This window comes from Suillus paluster (genome assembly GCF_016628075.1).
Source record: "Suillus paluster strain FC165 chromosome Unknown EDB91scaffold_90, whole genome shotgun sequence".
Taxonomy (NCBI): Eukaryota; Fungi; Basidiomycota; class Agaricomycetes; order Boletales; family Suillaceae; genus Suillus; species Suillus paluster.
In genome coordinates this window covers 85,940-103,807 of record NW_024537650.1, presented here as the reverse complement: position 1 = coordinate 103,807, position 17,868 = coordinate 85,940, and the positions used below count along the sequence as shown (strand labels likewise).

Genomic DNA, 17,868 nt, shown 5'->3' with positions numbered 1-17,868 from the left:
TGCAAATTTCACATTTCTTGCATACATGCACATTAGGCTATACAGTGGAGCAGTGATTCACACAAAATTTCGAGTTTTTGGTGTCTAGGCATATATACCACACTGTAACACTTCAAGACTGTTGTAGATGGTATTTCTGAGGTCAGTATATCATACAATGTGTGTATTATACCATAGGAAGTCTTGTGTAGTGCAGTATGACAAGCAAAGAGCCTCATGTATACTGTGTTGTAATACATAAAAACAACAAAAAGCGATTTTGTGTATTTTTCTGAGAGATGTAAAAGCGGTCAAGCCTTCTCAGATATGTTCTATTTGGTGTATACTAGCTAAGCCACATGATATATACAAGCCTATTACACAGGGAAGAGCAGGGTGAAGTTTGGCATAGCCAGAAAACATTCATATCTTGGAACTGCCAACATCAGGAAATTCTCACATTACTTAACTTCCCTTTTGTTACTGTTTTTCCCACACAAGATCAGAAAAGTTTCTGATAAGAACCATAATGCCTCCTTGTCACAAGCTCCCACAAGCTCAAAAGCAGATCCCCTCCTCTTGTTTTTGGCTTTTGCGCACTTCTTTGGGCTTTTTTACCACTTGTTCGAGCATGAACTGGACTTCAATTGTTGATTGCCTCATTTTGTGCACTTATTTTACACTTAATTGCACTTAATTCATACTTGTTTCAAGCAAAAACAACTGCATTCCAGCCAGACAAGGTGATTAAGTAGCACAGAAATAAAAAAAAGAGAGTAAGTAAGAAACAATTACTAGCAAGGAGGCCACAATGAGCTAAAAGATGGTGAAATGTGTGATATAGCCGATAATATCTGCCAATTTGGGTCATGTTTTCGAAGGTAGTACTAAAAATTACCATTTTCGGACAATAGGAAACATATGTAACCATGGAATCCCGCGAGGGAATTAAGAGCCCGTTCAGCAACCGACATTTGAACAAAATTTTACCAACTCGAAAGTTGTCAGTGGCACGAGTGTGACTGAGATGTAAGCTGAGTTTGAAAGCCCTTGGTAAGATTGACCGTTATCGATAACATACTAGCCATGGATCCAGTATTCAGGCAGCCATTGACTAACCCTCTTATTCAACAGAGACCTCTCATAGCCCAGCTGACTTGACCACTAGCAGTACAGACTCACCCCAACCACCACTGCGCTTTTGGTACAGATGATTTGCTTTCATTCTTTCTGGTCATAGACAGGAGTTGAAACTGGGTACAGACAATAAGAACAGCTACAGTTGCAAAGATGCACTTTCACTGCAGAGGATCGTATCGATGGCTAATAGTAGTAGGAATCATCATCATAGTCGGAGGGCAAGTGAATTCAAACTCCAACATGTTGGCTTTCGTGCTGCTCATGCACAATTTCTTTGGTTGGCTAAATTTTGTTCAAATGTCGGTTGCTGAACGGGCTCTAATGCAAGAACATGAACTATAATTAGATGGCGTGCTAGAGGCGGGAGGGTAATAGAGGCATGCAGGGAGGTGCAAGAGGCCTATGAGGGAATGTGAGAGCATGAACTATAATTAGATGGTGTGCTAGAGGCTATTGGGAGGGTTAATAGAGGCGCGCAGGGAGGTTGTAGAAGGCATGCAGGGAGGTGCAGGAGGCCCGTGAGGAAATGTGAGGGCATTAACTATAATTAGATGGCGGGAGGGTGGGTCTCAGAGACTAGTTTCCCATAACATAGAAACCAGGTCTCTTAGACCTTTATAGGCACCGAAAAGTGCTGCCTGAGGTGACAGGTGCCCTGTTCTCTGAATCTGCATAGCAGTCACTTTGAGTGCGAACATGGAAATGGGGTGGAGGCCTGGGTTGGGCATGTGTGAATGCACATTTGGTGAGGATCTGGGAGCGACGGGCGAGCTCATGTGCGCTGGATTGAGATAATGCAGAAGAGATTAAGGTTGAGGAATGGAAAAGGATGAGGAGGAGTCATGTGTAGAAGAGGAAGGAGAACCCAAGCTTGATCGCCCCTCCCTCTGTTCAATATCGTGAGTCCTTCATGGGCAAACCCTCAATGTTGTTGAACTTCCATAGGTGTTGACCTCACATCCATCGGTAACGAGGTTCACTCCTTTGCTCTACACTATTCACCAACCCTCCCTTCTCGCATGAGGACCTCCAGCACTCCCATGGAGGAGATCTCCCAGCTACTAGTACACCAGGAACTTGAGTTCATGCCCCACTGGAAGAAGTTCGAACAAGGAGGAGCTCGAGTCTGCACCCGCTGGTAGGTCTTCCAGCCCCCCTCCACCTGCAACTGAAATCTTACGCCACTTTACATTGATCATGACGACCTTCCTCCCGCGTCTGTCCCTTTACACCACTGCCCTGACAGCATGTGCAATACAATGGACGAAGACAAGGATACATATGATGAGATGTGTCCACCCCACTCTTCACTCACTGTGCTGCGATTCAGAAGACAAGGTGCCAAGAAACGGGTCCCGTCAGCCACGTCGGAAGTGATGGATTGTAGGCAGTGCATGAGGCTTGGGAGGTAGGGACATTAGTGTGTACTGCAAGAGGTGAGGGGCGTGGCAAGTGAAGCCAGTCTTTTGTGTGTTTATCACCTTCGCTAATGCTTCGTTGGTTTGCCACAATATGCTGTAGCCATAGTGCATTAAATCTGGTACTTACCACACAACCGTATTGCATCAACAATGCTTGCTAGCCTGTCTGTAATGCATTAGAACATGCTAGCCATCAGAGCTGCCTCCCTAGTAAGCTCGCACAGTACACTGGCTGTCCGCATATGTATTCCTGTCCTCCGGTAACTATATATTCTTGTTCCTCGGCAACTACATATTTTTATTCCCTGGCAACTAAAATCTGGAGACAGGAGACCATTCATTGCAACAAAACGCTAGGCACAACAGAATATTAATTACACTACAGAAGGTCAACTAGGCACATGAAGCAGGCAGCATGAGGTCGGGGAATTGCATGTCGTCCAGTGAGGGTATGGCGCCTGATATGAGGCTCGAGCTTGGAGGGGATATCTGGGGAAGGTACGGAGCCCACAGCACTCTAAAGCGCGATGCAAGCTGACATTGAATGTGTGCCTGTTTGTTAGCATATGCTATCAAGCCCTTGCATTGAGCCACTGTCTCACAGACAAGTTGGTCCTGCTGCTCGTCCCACCAGTTGGCTTGCCAATCAAAAAACTGTAGCACCCTTTGCATCTCCTCCTGCAACAATTCTATCTCCTCTGCCCAGTGCATTGCTCTTGCTCAGGACTTGCACCATTCCACGCGAACTCCTAGCAAAAGATTCAGAGACCACTGTCGGTAACAGCTCGTAAAGATCAAATAAAAACTAACCATCCACATCACCTCCATCACTACCTGTATCCACACCTGTCATCATCCAGATCCACGTCAGGCGACGGCGACCTTTGGTCTCTCTGCTGAAAGGGTCCACTAATGGTTTCACGTCTTCATCCTTCAGGTCTTGCAGGTGTCCTCGCCATCCCACCTTCTTCAAGAGGGGTGCCAAGGTCTTCAGCGCCTCCCACACAACTCTGTATCTCTTTGTGCATGCCACCTGCCGCGCGTGTACACGAGCAAGTGCATTCTGAGCACGGGTGTTGGTGCCTTGACCACAAACCCACTCCCGCTTGAATGTAAGCATAGAGCAGTGCACATGAAGGCACTGTTGAAGCTCTTCGGGCGCATTGTGGGCCTGTGCATACTGCAAATCCCATTCATGATCTCGAAGTCGGGAATCACATGGTTTGCCTTTCAGATTAGACGGTAACCACAGGTGGATGTTCTCAGCACTCTCAAATGGCTGATGAGGGTTGGGAACCACAGTAGCGGTGAGAATCTGCACTGCAGGCATGTACAGAACCTGTGCACTTCTCCATGTCTCAATTTTACAACGCAGGACATTCCTCATTCGTGTGAGTGTGCCCTTCTGCATATCAGAAATGTGGAGACCCATCCCTTCAGATACTGCTCTCACATGACGTCTGTCCCAGGTGTTAGTTGCCTTCGTCTGGTAGCATTTAGGTAAAGCTACTTACTGCTCCTCCTCGAGGTCGAATCCTGATGTGATAAGAACACTTGGTGAGATGTCGGGGTGCAGAGATAGGTCAATTCCACGAGTGAGTTCTTCAGCTTCCATCTGCGCAAGTTTTAGATGGGCTGCGCCTTGCGTAATTTCTTAATAGATGCTTCAGTAAATATAATTTGAATAGTAAGACAAAACTTACGGATTGACTTGCACTCAAGGGGGTTAGTGAGTGATGTGTCATTCGGGTTTTACTCCCATTTCTCCATCTCGACTGTCCATGCTGACCTGTGGTCAGGGTAAATCGCAGCATTGAACTCCTGGAACGCAGCCTCATGATCAGCCTTCTCAATGACAGCTTCCCGCATTTTATAGATGAGAGATGCACCTGATCCCAAAAACATCAACCAAACAAGAATAATAAGTGAGCGTAAACCACATACCTAAGCTGACAACTTTTTTCCAGTTTCAATCCCCAAAATGATTGTCTAATGTGTCCCTACGACAGCCAGGTCCCATTGCTTTCATGCTTGATGCGACCAGATTTATATTGAACCAGCCACGTTCGGGTGCCTCCCCATCTGTACGGCCCACAAAACGCGCGAAATTGAAAGAGAACAATGTCTGACACTTGTTGATGTGTGCTGGAAGGTGGAAATTGGGGACGAAGAACCGAATAAAAAGACACAAATAAGATATATGGTATGATTCAGATAGTGACTTCATGCAACTCCATAGATTCTTGTGCCATTGACACACGATGTCATATGACACGTTCAGAACGTCGAGATGGCTGTTGTGGAGTGTGGAGAAAAAAAGGTAGTCCATGTTAATGTACCTAAGAATTGAATTAGTCAGAGCAGCTTCACAAGTGATACATGTACTTTTCCCCTTTTTGTAGGTCCCCGACACCATTCGGGCGCTTGAAGTTATGTCACGTGCAATCGACTGTCCCTAATCCAGTAGCTGCAAGGCCCTGTGATAGCTTTGTCTCAGCCATATTCATGGCATTATGGTTCAAGCAGGAACTTTTCTGTGGAGGTGTTGTCAGTGACATCTTGGACCAGGCTGTTTACATACCTCCTGTGTCTCAGACAAATGCTCCTTGAGGTGCGACTTGAACTTCTTCTCTTCCATGAAGTATGACCATCCCTCTGAGAGACTTGGGTCCACTTCATCGCTGGAAATATTCTGTCTCTTCAAGCGAAAATTGGCGTCAATAGCTACAAACAATGAATAAAGCCATCTAAGTGTGATTAATGCATTGCTTCATGTTCGAAAATGACAAGAGACTTACTGTTTGGCTTTTGGCGCTTCTTTCCAGTCAGGGGGTAGATTCTTGCCAGGCTGTGGGCAAGCCGGACAGAGGACGGCGCATTCGCCCTCTTTGGTACCACTCACACCGACTGGATCGTGACCACGGCCAAAATGTTTCAACATTTTTAGGTGTTGCCACTCACGAACCATACACATGAAGGATTCATAGCGGTCCTGAATTAGAGGTACTTTAGTTCATGCAAGATCAACCCAGAAAAATGCCAACCTTCTTAATCAAACCAACATTGTCAGATATACAGACGAGTGAGTGATAGAATTCATACGTGGATGCCTTGGACTCAAAAGACAAAATCTTGTAACAGTGTAATAGTTGGAAGGTTGCCGCTGTCCTTGGATCCACAGTTGTTGAGGGAAACCAACCCATGCACAAGAGCTGTTTGGTATGAGTCTGGGAGGTTTCACAGCCACAGAAGTCAACCACCATCTCGTGTATTCCATTTGTATCAATGAGGACGAAGTTGTCATTGAATGACTTGTGAGGCAGGATACAGCTTTCGCCAGTCGTGTGCCCCAGCTGGATCCTCAGACCAAGCTTCTTGAGCGATGTAGCTATGAAAAATGACCCCGTCCACTCCTAAAGCGAATCAACTCCTGACTCGGCCACTCAGAATTAATACAGACAAACCTTGATGCGATGAGTGGGACACCGCAAATGGTCGTAGACAGTGCAGTCTCCGCAGTATAGCCGCATATCACAACAGTTGTCGCATCAGAACAGGGCAGGAGCAGAGCCACATTTGCAGCAAGTATCCGAAGTATAGTCCCCTCAGCCATCCATCCGAAGCATTTCTGCCAGATAGTCGTCACGACCGCTTAACCACACTAGAAGGGGATTATCCTACAAATAAAATCAGTGAAGCAAAATTATGACCAGCAAACACTTACATCCGTGGTCTGTTTTCGCTTTGATGTAGCCGGGACATCATCAATTGCATCCATGTACCCATCCATGTACCCAAAATCGGCTTCATCTCCAGCCCCTTCAGAAAATGCATCAGATTCAGGGTGAGAATCAGATTGTGATGTGCATAGAATGTGCCGGTGGGAAGCCTTTATTCCACCCTTACAGCATGAGGAGAAAGTTACAGACATGTAGTAGACGGAAGGTAGAGAGCTGGCTTGCAGAATGTACCGATTTAAGTGTGTGCGTTTGCGATGGCCATTATGAAACAGAGGTGGCTGTGGACCCTCAAGAACATTTAGATTCATAATGTCGGGTGGCTGCACTGATTGAAGCCCTCAAAGGGCGATGAGTAGACACTGAAGTTATTGTTTATTTGGAGAATCCAGGAACAGTATAAGTGCGTCATGCAATTATGGAAGCAATACTAGGAGTAGGCACTATGTAGTCGCTACTAGTAGTTGTTTACAATTTCCACTTCTCCCTTCTCAATTGCCAGCCTGACCTTTTCCTCACCGATGGCGATAGTATCAACTTCCTCGTATTTGGCATTATGGATGCCCAGAATGGCATTTAGAGTGTGCTCCCTAGTGTAGATTTATATAAAATCCATCTAATGACCAGAGAGTACTCACCAGCTGGGTAACACACCCACCACATGGCCACGGGTGACACAGTAGAAAGGTGGTTTCCAAGGGGGTTGCTTGCTACATGCCGGGATGTTATAATATACCCCCAGGTAGTGATAGAGAAAACATTTGTCAGCCATTGTGCTGGCAGCAAGAAGGAAACCAGCAGTGTGTTCATGGATGGTGACGATCTCAGGGTATTCTGCAGTGGGAGGTGCATTGTCAACGAATATGACCATAGCCATAGTGGTATACGTACTTAGTCGATGCTGGAGTTGTTATATAGTGGTGAATCACCGGGAAGGTCACCAGAAGCCAAATTCTGCTCGGTGGCTCAAGGGTGATAGCCTAAATAGTCGAGTAGCCTGAAGCTTGAAGAACAAAGCCTGTGATGTGTCTACATGACGGATGAAAGAACATCGCACAAAATAGGGAATTACATTTTGTACTCCGCAGATTATGTACTTGATTCACAAATTGAACTTGCAAGTGTCAGTTATATGTATAATACAGGTGAGTTGCAAGTTTCTAACGCTCAACATACAGGTCCTACTCAACAATGACCTCCTCCGGCACTGATAGTCAAGTGCCTGTGGCGTCCATTGCTAGTCCTTCCAGCAGTGGTGTGTAAATCCATTTGTTATTCTGTCTTTTCTAATGGTTAGTTTAGATTCTTTGATGGCACTCTTTGCTCAACTAAACATCAATGGCAACAACGCGGTCTCATTGACCTCTGCCCTGTTTGTGGTCATACAAAACACAGTCATTGTGGCTATTCAGGAAGTGGCTGCTGCCACTCAAGTAGTCACCATTGCAGCTCCTGCAATATCTGCTATCATTCTACCTGTGACCACTGCACCACCCATCATCAACTCGACGGTCACTGTGGCATCTACTGCAACTAATTCCACCCCACCGGTAACTACCACACCCCCAACCGTTGTTGCTGTTGCTGTAACTCACATGCGGGCTCATCGTGGGGTGGTTTATATCACTCCTGAGCCAAATTCTGCCGGCCCTTTCTACTAGATCAGCTGTGGGCGTCGCATTGGTGTTGTTGCGACTTGGTGAGTTGTATTTTGACTTCCAGAATTTCTACTGATTAGTATTACAGACAGCAGACATCCACCTATGTGACCAGGGTGAGCCATTCATCCTATTCCAGAATTTGCTCTGCTGCCAAGGGGATTAGATTGATTGAGGAAGCAATTGACTGTGGAGACCGAAGTAATTCCTTGAATACATAGATTGCTTGCTCAATTTGCTCTGCTGCTGAGGGGATTAGATTGATTGAGGAAGCGATTGACCATTGGGAGACCGAAGTCCTTGAATACATAGATTGCTTGCTCAATGTGTAGACGTTAGTACTATGTATGAACACTTCTCTCGACTGGTGAATCATTTTGACATTAATGCTGGCTGCTCGCACTGGGATATTGATGCCCCAAAAAACGTTGGAACACTTCAAATATAAACTCCTTGGATGAAACTCCTCCCTGCTTGTCTAAAGGGTTTCCATAATGGATTGACAGTGTTGGGAGAATAGATGAGCACTCAGTTCATAGTAGACAAGATATTGTAGCATATCAGAAATTAATAACAGAAGATGGTGGAGACTGCAGTCTTGACATATCATGGCAGTCATAACATCGAAACCAGTTGCTTGATGGCGATGAAATATCAACCAATATAATGATTTTGTGTGCATACATGAACTCTCAAATAAACGAGCATGTTTTGAGTCACAGTCTAAGGACGTTGCCTGAATCATCTAACCAAAATCCTGTTAAAGTTGTGTTGCGAGCTCAACACACCTCAAAGCTGAGTATCATATGTATGAAGTCTCTGATTGCTGAATGTGACTGGAGCAGTTTGCTGTGTATTTTATTAGAATGACCTCGTTTATATGTCGTATGAGATGTTCTGAACCAAAATCTCCTATAAATACCGTGTTGTGTGAAACCAGCTGTATTCTAGTAGAAAAGACTATAGTTAAATTACTAGGAACAACAATTACTGGGAACAACGATAAGAACAAACTTGAAGCAGCAGACAAAACAGTGAGTGAAGATGTGAGGGGCCAGCAGGATAAATTGAAGTTGCTCATACTGGTGTTTGGCTTGGCATCCAAGTTTGTTTTTCCATAACTCATCGTTGTTGTGCCTCATTTACTATCCAAACATGGTGAACGATGGTGTGTCCCCTCATCTACAACACACCTGAGGAGAAGAAGAAGAAGAAGAAGAAGAAGAAGAAGAAGAAGAAGAAGAAGAAGAAGAAGAAGAAGAAGAAGAAGAATGCAGCTCGAGTTTACAGAAGGACGTATTATGAAAGGTCTGGCATTGCTAATACATCTAAGCTGGGCAGCGCTGACCTGTTTATACAGGAAGAAAGAGGAAATCAGCATCAAAATGGCAGCCAAGTACCGAGCTAAAAAGATGGTCAGCCAAGTCATGGATTCTGGGTGTCAGGTCTCTGGTGCAGGTCCATCTAAGTACATTTTCATGATGTTCTACAAGCTCCCGATCGCAAAAATTAAGCTGATCTAGACCCTCCATATCAATCCTCGGACGACACACGCAAATATCTAGCCCTCCGCATCATAACTCGTCCTCCACATCAGGAGGACACACGCAGATTCCGCCAAAGTGATCGTGAGTTTTAATTACTGTCACTTTCAACAGCTCGCCCACAACTCAACCACATTCTTTTCAGCCACTTAACCATCAAGAAACTTTCTCCTAGTTGTGGTGTCAATGTCACCAAGGCCAGCCTCCTGACTTGTTCAATATTCAACACACTGTACACGTAGATGATTTGGGGCCCCGGGGACCAACAGATTGTCCTCGCAATGCTTTCGGATCATCTGGAAATACTTGAGTCCATTCAGGAATACATACGGTCATCTCATGGGGGGAAGTCTCATTTCTCTGCTGCAATCACAGAGCGTCTCAGTAATCTGGCTCATCAATGCAAATTGGTGACTGCTGCCACCGAAGAGCTCTGGTGTTATGCAGCTTTAAGTGAGATAGATGTGGAGATGCTTACAAAATTCAGCCAAGGATCATTGCTATTCCAATACTTGTGACACCACTTCAAATACAATGGTATTGAGAGTTACTTGTTTCAGTCGCCATCACAATTACTCAAAATGTGAACTTCCTCGAAGCATTTGCCTGAACTGCAATAAATAGGCATTGGGCAGCTTCATGCCCCAACTCATCTCAATCAATGTCTGTGTCAGTAAGTAATGCAGTCCTTGTGCACATTGTTGCTGAATTGAAGGCAAACAGTCCTTACTGACGAAACCTCTTCCCCTCCAATATATCCAGGAGCAATTCCTTCTGTCTCGCTCGGACGAATTCTTCGTGATACGCGATCTGTCTCAATGGAGTTATTTCTTCAGGGCACTCTTTTTGCGTTGGTTTGCATGTTGGCCTGAAGAAAAAGCTCTGTTTCCTGGTACACCATTCCATAAACTTACTCCAATGCAGTCAAGTGCAGTGGGTGTTGCAGTGTGAGAACGTCATAAGGTTTGTGTTCTCCCTGTGGTGTTGACATACATGTACTCACCTGTTCACGCTCACAGAATTTGATGCAATTTTACACCTCAGCGCTGAGACAGTATCCCAGATGTCCCAAGGCCTGCGGTTGATTTTTCTTAGAATAGTGTTCAGGTAATCACAATAGAATACTTCTTGTAATATTGGCAACCTGCAGATCATGCAAAGAACAAGTTAATTTTTTGTGCCTATGATAGAAGAAACTAGAGCGCGATTCCAAGCTTCTTGATAGGGCCACAGCACAGTAAACAACCTTGGCCCCTCGCATCGACCTTAACTTCTGTTACTGTTAACTGCTGCTAGCTCTAATTATCGAATGTAAGTGTTGGCACTACTGAATCACAACGCGTACTCACCAGTGATTAGATGGGCTACAAGTGGACGACAAAAGACCAAAGAGAATTCCTGGAGACGTTCCTCCCTGAGTACCATGAACACATGGTCGACAAAACTTATGATCCAGTGCTGAAAAAAGCCTGGCAGGGATTCTTTGAGCGTTGGCCAGAGCGCAGTGCATCCTTGCGCATGTGCCAGCAGATCAAAGACTGACAAAAGAACAAGAAGAACACTTAAAAGAGGTGGTCAGTAAATGACAAGCGGTAAGCATGCTATACAATACGCGTTGTGGGTACAACAAGTGCAGCAGCGAGAAATCTATCTACTACACAGTTGGGTCTTTGCTACCTGCTGCCTCACTTGAGAACAAGCACGTTCGACCCTAAAGGGGATTGCTACTGGGGAGTACTAGCCTCTGTCTAAACAACCCTAATCAACCCTACCGCAAGTAGGATGAGGATCTGCAAAATGCGGAACAAGCGGAACCCAAGTGGAACTCAAACGGATACAATGCGGATGTTACGGCTGTGCTTATCTTGCTTCTTTTTCCCTTGATCCACGCTTACTACGCATGTCTCTTATCATGCTATATTTAGTTCAGTATTACTCAGATGCCTCATTGCTTACGCATGTGCTTACTGATACATACCTATTATTACATCACACCCTGTACCCAGTATACTATATAAACCCTGGCGAGGTGACACTGATTCTTCAGCTTAACCTACACTGGTTTTCCTCTGAACATCTGACTTGGTTCTAAGTTACCTCTTCGGTACTTAGTCATTACCTGAACTTGGGCGTTCTTTAGACACTTGTCTAGAACGTATCAACAGACTTTTGGTCTTATTGATTATTGTTTGCCTGCATTATACTTCGGCATAACAAAAGGTTAAGCTCTATCACAAGACGATGCTACCCTAGTAGTCGTCACGAAACATCGTGGCTTATCGCAAACAAAGACAATACTCTTCGGAGTCTGAACACGAAGAAGAACACTTTTCCGAACCAGGTTCTCCCATCCAAGAAGACAAGAACGAATACATCGACGGATACGGACCAGATCAACCAGGACCATCTCAGCCACCTTGACCACCTACTCCCCCACCTAGAAAGATGGGCAAAATCAATCTGAACAAACCGGCCATCTTCGATGGATCACAGAAACAGGCTAAAGCCTGGTGGACGTCTGTAACCACCTACATAAATGTCAACGATACCGTTTATGAAAATGATGCAAAATGCGTTGCATTTGCAACGTCATTCATGCAGAAAGGGCATGCTCAACAATGGGCCACGGGATGGCTTACTAAGAAACATGCAACCACACACCCTCTCAGAAAGTGGGACGAATTCTCCACTGAGTTTAAGGCAGTGTTCTTTCCAAAGAATGATACTCTCTCCGCCATAAACATGCTTATGAAAGCCAAGCAAACATCGACCATTTCGGCGTACATCACCTACTTTAAGCGAATTGTGGCAGAAGCCACCTGTGTTGATTCAGATGTCGAAACAACGTGTTTCAGACAAGAACTTAAGAAAGAAGTCCAAGAAGCAATCCTTTTGAGGGAAAAGATGCCCGCTGACATCAAAGAATGGATCGAAGCCGCCAGAGAATACGAATCCAGAAGGCAACTCATGAGTTCCGACCAAGGCTTCTCAAAGAAGAATGATCCATATGCGATGGACATAGACAAAGTTGACATAGATGAAGAAGAAACTACTCAAGTACGCAACACTCAACTCTCTCGGTCTGAACAAGACAGACACCGCAAATTGGGACTCTGTTTCAGATGTGCAAAGAAAGGGCTTATGAAAGATTGCCCAAACCACAGAGACTCCGCGCCAGGATGGCAGAAACCGGCCGGATGACCGGTCCATGAAACCAAGATCGAACAAGACAATCAAGACGCAGAGTATCAGGAATTCCTCGCTTGGAAAGCTTGGAAAGTGTCGAAAGCACCTTCTTCTTCTAAGAAGGATTTCTAAATGGGGAGACCGGACCGGCATCGGAAACCCCTAGTACATCTATCGGACTCATTGTATCTTCTGTAGGCGATTCAAATTCTATGCGCATTCCTATTTCGATCAAATCCTGCAAGTCTGATAAAACCGCCGAAGCTGCTGCCCTAATTGACTCGGGCGCCGCTGGAACATTCATTGACTGGAAATATGTACGAAAGAACAATTTCTCAACTCACAATCTCTCTTCACAAATCGAAGTCCGGAACATGGATGGAACGAAGAACAAAGCAGGAACCATTAACAAGGCCTGCAATTTATTCTTCTCAACAGGAGGCCGAACTATGTTCGCCACCTTTCTTATTACCTCTCTCGGAGGCGAAGACATCATCCTCGGACTTCCCTGGCTCAAGAACGAAAATCCAACCATAGATTGGGCAAAAAGCGAAATCTCGCTAGAAGAAGACCCAATCATGATTCAGACTCTTATCACTGATAGAAACAAACATGCTTCTATGCAACCAAGAATAGAAGAAATCATAGATGAAGAAGCATACGCACCCTCGGAGGAAATTCCCGAGGAACAACCGGAACTTCTACCCAAAGAAGAAGAAGACCAAGAAGAAATAATAGAAGAACCACAAGACGACGAAGTTCTTATCGCTTACGTCAAAGGAGAAGAATTCGTGGGAGTATACGAGAAAATCAACTTTGATTCACCACTCACTCAAGAACATATCCCCACTACTTTCTCTTTCATGTCCCGAACAAACAGAATCTCCAAAATCCCTAACTCCGCTCGATTCATGTTTTTCCCTCTCCCGGTACGAAAGGCTGCCAACATTGCTCAACAATTAGCACAAGAAGCATACGCTAAGGAAAAGCCAAAGACGTTTGAAGAACTTGTACCCGAAGTCTTCCATATGTACAAAGACGTCTTCGACAAAGCAGCCATGGATACGTTACCGCCATCCTGACCCTTTGACCATAAAATAAAACTGAAGCCCGACTTTGAGCTGCGTTCTTGCAAGATCTATCCCCTATCTGCACCAGAAGAGAAAGCGATGAACGAATTCGTAGATGAACATCTGGCAAAAGGAACTATCGTACCATCACAATCTCCTCAAGCATCCCCTTTCTTCTTTGTGGGAAAGAAAGATGGATCTCTCCGACCATGTCAAGATTATAGAAGACTTAACAATGCAACCATAAAAGATGCCTATCCTCTTCCCCGTATTCCTGACCTCATCGACAAGCTGAAAGGCGCGACAATCTTCACAAAAATGGATGTTCGTGCAGGATACAACAACATTAGAATTCATGGTCCAGACAGATGGAAAGCAGCATTCAAAACGTCATGGGGACTCTTTGAACCCACAGTCATGTTTTTCGGTCTCTGCAACACCCCTGCAACGTTCCAAGCAATGATGAACGACATTTTCTCCAACATGATTGACGAAGGATGGATGGTCATTTATATGGATGATATCTTAATCTTCTCCAAAGACCTCGAATCCCATCATCAACGCACAATGCGAGTATTACAACGACTTTGTGATCACCAGCTCTCTCTCAAACCTGAAAAATGTGTTTTCGATACCACCGAAGTCGAATACCTCGGTCTCCTCATCCGTCCTGGACAAATTTGCATGGACAAGGTCAAATTGGACGGAGTAGTCAAATGGGAACAACCAACGACCGTCAAACATGTCCGATCATTCCTTGGATTTGCCAATTTCTATAGACACTTCATTGCTGACTATTCCACCATCACGCGACCACTCATTGATCTCACAAAGAAAGATTCCATCTTTGATTGGTCACCAGCCTGTGACAAAGTGTTCGTAGACTTGAAAAACCGATTCCTTTCCGCCCCTGTGCTTTCCATTCCCGACAAAGATGCCCCCTTTGCCATCGCTGTAGATGCATCCCTTTATGCCACTGGCGGAGTACTTCTCCAAAAAGATTCCAATGGTGACTGGCACCCTTGCTCTTACCTTTCGCAAACCTTTTCTCCTGCAGAACGAAACTATCAGATCTTTGATCGGGAACTGTTAGCCATCATATGAGCCTTAGAAGCTTGGTGTCACTACCTTGAAGGTTCCCCATTCCCAGTTCTTGTCATGACCGACCATAAGAACTTGACTTATTTCTGCCAAGCCCAACAACTTAATCGTCGACAAGCTCGTTGGCTTCTATTCCTATCCCGATTCGATCTACAGCTCCAACACGTACCCGGCAAAGATCTTTCTGTTCCCGACTCTCTCTCTCACAGACCCGATCATATTCCCACTGATGCTATGGACAACTCTGATGTCACTGTCCTGCCAGACAGACTTTTCATTAAACTCATTGATAGCACCATGCATGAAAAGCTTCGCATCTCCTCTTCGATTGACCCTGTAGTTCAGCAAACCATTGACGCCCTTTCTAATCCCACCCTACCCCTCCCTATGAAAACCACGCTTTCTGATTGGACCTTCTCCGATGCTATTCTCACTTTCAAAGGTCAGCAATTATGTCCCCCCTGGTCCTTTACGAAAAGAACTCATTTCCCTCCATCATGACTCCCCGACCGCCAGCCATCCTGGTCGTTTTAAAACTCAAGAACTCCTCTCTCGTGACTATTGGTGGCCTGGTCTTCCCACTTTTGTTTGAAAATATGTTGAAGGTTGTGCTGTTTGCCAACAGAATAAGGTCAACACTCAACCAACAGCACCTCCTCTCTGCCCTATTCCTGCCCCCACTTCATCCCACCCCTTTGCTCAGTGTTCGGTTGACCTCATCGTTGACCTCCCTCCATCCAATGGTTTCGACTCTATCATGGTCGTGGTAGACCATGGGCTTATGAAGGGGGTGGTGCTCACACCTTGCAACAAGATGATCGATGCAGAAGGAGTCGCTGATGTATTCTTTAACCTTGTCTATACACGATTCGGACTCTATGACAAGATCATCTCTGACAGGAAGACTTCTCGGATATAAAATCGCTCTCTCCACTGCGTTCCACCCTCAAACTGATGGAGAAACTGAACGAGTGAATCAAGAACTAGAAGTGTATCTCTGCATCTTCTGTGCGAATGACCAAACCTCATGGTCAGAAAAACTTCCCATGGCGGAATTCGTACACAACTCCCGACATCACTCCACACGCAATGCTTCTCCTTTCTATCTCATGATGGGATATCACCCTCAAGCATTACCATTGGCTACCGAAAAATCGGATCTCCCAGCCGTCGAAGCGAGAATATCAGAACTCCAGAAGGCTCGAGAAGAAGCCTTATCATCACATGAACTCGCTAGACAAACCATGTGGCAAAGAATCACTCGATCGTTCACACCCTTCAAGAAAGGCGATAAGGTTTGGCTAGAAGCAAAGAACCTTCATCTTAATTACCCCAATAGGAAACTAGCACCCAAGAGAGAAGGACCTTTCACTATCTCAGAAGTCCTCGGACCAGTCACATACCGCCTAAAACTCCCGAACCAATGGCATGTTCACCCGGTATTTCACGCAGCGCTTCTCACTCCTTATTGCGAAAATGAAGAACACGGTCCTAATTTCCCATCGCCACCTCCTGACTTAATCAACAGAGAAGAAGAACACGAGGTAGAAGCCATCCTCGGACATAAAGGAACTCTCTCACAATGACGCTTCCTTGTCAAATGGAAGGGTTACCCATCGGCCGATAGTGAATGGTTGTCGGAGTCTGATTTAGCCAACTCTGCTGAAATCTTGAACAGATATAAGCAGGCACATCGACTCATTCCTCTCTCAACTCGAACCATCATCACTAAACCATTCAGACCATGCCCTCTACCGGTGGACGTAACTACATCTCCTCTAATGACGAGGATATAAACCTCGTCATCACGCACAACAGCGCTCCGAATGTTCCTATCCCAAACCTCAGATTTCCCGTCTTCTCCCCACATCCTCACTATATGACCATCAGTCAGAGAAATTCTCCTGAACCCCCTCGTCCGACGTCTCCCACACCCAATTCTGAGTCATCGTCCCCTTATCACATTTTCAACGAACCAGTCATTCCCACATTCATTGATACCCCCGCCAGTCCTACCACTATCAGAACACGTGAGCGTGTTGCAGCTCGTCGACGAGCAGCTCCTTGGAAAATAGCAACTGACCCCTACCTGTCCGATCTTGAAGATCGTAGACTTCGCCGTAGGATTATGTTGTTGTCCAAACTTTTCAAAAATCCCATCAAAGACGCCATCGATACTGAGCCTGCGCTCAATGCCCTCTATGACCTCTATCGTCTTGGAGATCGTCTCGAGAATACCCTGGAAAGGCATAATGCCGAGTACAGAGAAGAAGAACTCTTCTCTCTCGACTATAGCATCCGGGACATCAAAGAAAAGCTTCAACAATTGACTTTGATCCTTATGGAGGAAAGAGGTTTCTTTGAAGCTCTAGATGGGCTCGGAGGAACTGAGGACAATCGGCGTCATGGTCTAGAGTGAAAGTCTGGGACTTTCCACGTAAGAAGGGGGTGATGTTACGGCTGTGCTTATCTTGCTTCTTTTTCCCTTGATCCACGCTTACTACGCATGTCTCTTATCATGCTATATTTAGTTCAGTATTACTCAGATGCCTCATTGCTTATGCATGTGCTTACTGATACATACCTATTATTACATCACACCCTGTACCCAGTATACTATATAAACCCTGGCGAGGTGATGCTGATTCTTCAGCTTAACCTACACTGGTTTTCCTCTGAACATCTGACTTGGTTCTAAGTTACCTCTTCGGTACTTAGTCATTACCTGAACTTGGGCGTTCTTTAGACACTTGTCTAGAACGTATCAACAGACTTTTGGTCTTATTGATTATTGTTTGCCTGCGTTATACTTCGGCGTAACAGCGGAATGTACAGAGTTGTTGGAACTTGCAGATCGGGTTGAGGGAAGTATATCACAAGGTTAGATTGATAGTGGGAATAAGTCAAAACAGTCCTCTGGTAAGGTGAAGGAAAAGTGGGAGAAAAGTCAGAATGTAAAAGATGGGATTCGATAATAAACACCCAAGCCCTGAGTACCACTACTTAAAGGGAAGATTATTTTCAAGGAACAC

The 17,868-nt window shown here is 45.2% G+C and overlaps 4 protein-coding genes across 4 annotated transcripts; 2 read left to right on the top strand and 2 right to left on the bottom strand.

Moving 5' to 3' along the window:
- Positions 1-4,509: 4,509 nt before the first annotated feature.
- Positions 4,510-6,070, bottom strand: EDB91DRAFT_1239465 (uncharacterized protein; the record flags this gene model as incomplete). The annotated part of the gene is made up of 8 exons (XM_041321859.1): positions 4,510-4,761; positions 4,801-4,879; positions 4,926-4,963; positions 4,991-5,074; positions 5,122-5,287; positions 5,339-5,546; positions 5,599-5,953; positions 6,005-6,070. 8 exons carry the CDS (start codon positions 6,068-6,070, stop codon positions 4,510-4,512), a joined length of 1,248 nt encoding a protein of 415 aa, XP_041172000.1.
- Positions 6,071-6,734: 664 nt separating this feature from the next.
- On the bottom strand, positions 6,735-7,154 carry EDB91DRAFT_1086257 (uncharacterized protein; the record flags this gene model as incomplete). The annotated part of the gene is made up of 2 exons (XM_041316014.1): positions 6,735-6,867; positions 6,916-7,154. 2 exons carry the CDS (start codon positions 7,152-7,154, stop codon positions 6,735-6,737), a joined length of 372 nt encoding a protein of 123 aa, XP_041171999.1.
- Positions 7,155-7,468: 314 nt separating this feature from the next.
- EDB91DRAFT_1253698 (uncharacterized protein) lies at positions 7,469-7,938 on the top strand (the record flags this gene model as incomplete). The annotated part of the gene is made up of 2 exons (XM_041323692.1): positions 7,469-7,532; positions 7,580-7,938. The coding sequence occupies 2 exons, from the start codon at positions 7,469-7,471 to the stop codon at positions 7,936-7,938; spliced, it is 423 nt and encodes a 140-aa protein (XP_041171998.1).
- Positions 7,939-9,100: 1,162 nt separating this feature from the next.
- EDB91DRAFT_1086255 (uncharacterized protein) lies at positions 9,101-9,997 on the top strand (the record flags this gene model as incomplete). Its single annotated transcript, XM_041316013.1, has 5 exons — positions 9,101-9,243; positions 9,296-9,393; positions 9,459-9,563; positions 9,594-9,667; positions 9,722-9,997. 5 exons carry the CDS (start codon positions 9,101-9,103, stop codon positions 9,995-9,997), a joined length of 696 nt encoding a protein of 231 aa, XP_041171997.1.
- Between the last annotated feature and the right edge of the window lie 7,871 nt (positions 9,998-17,868).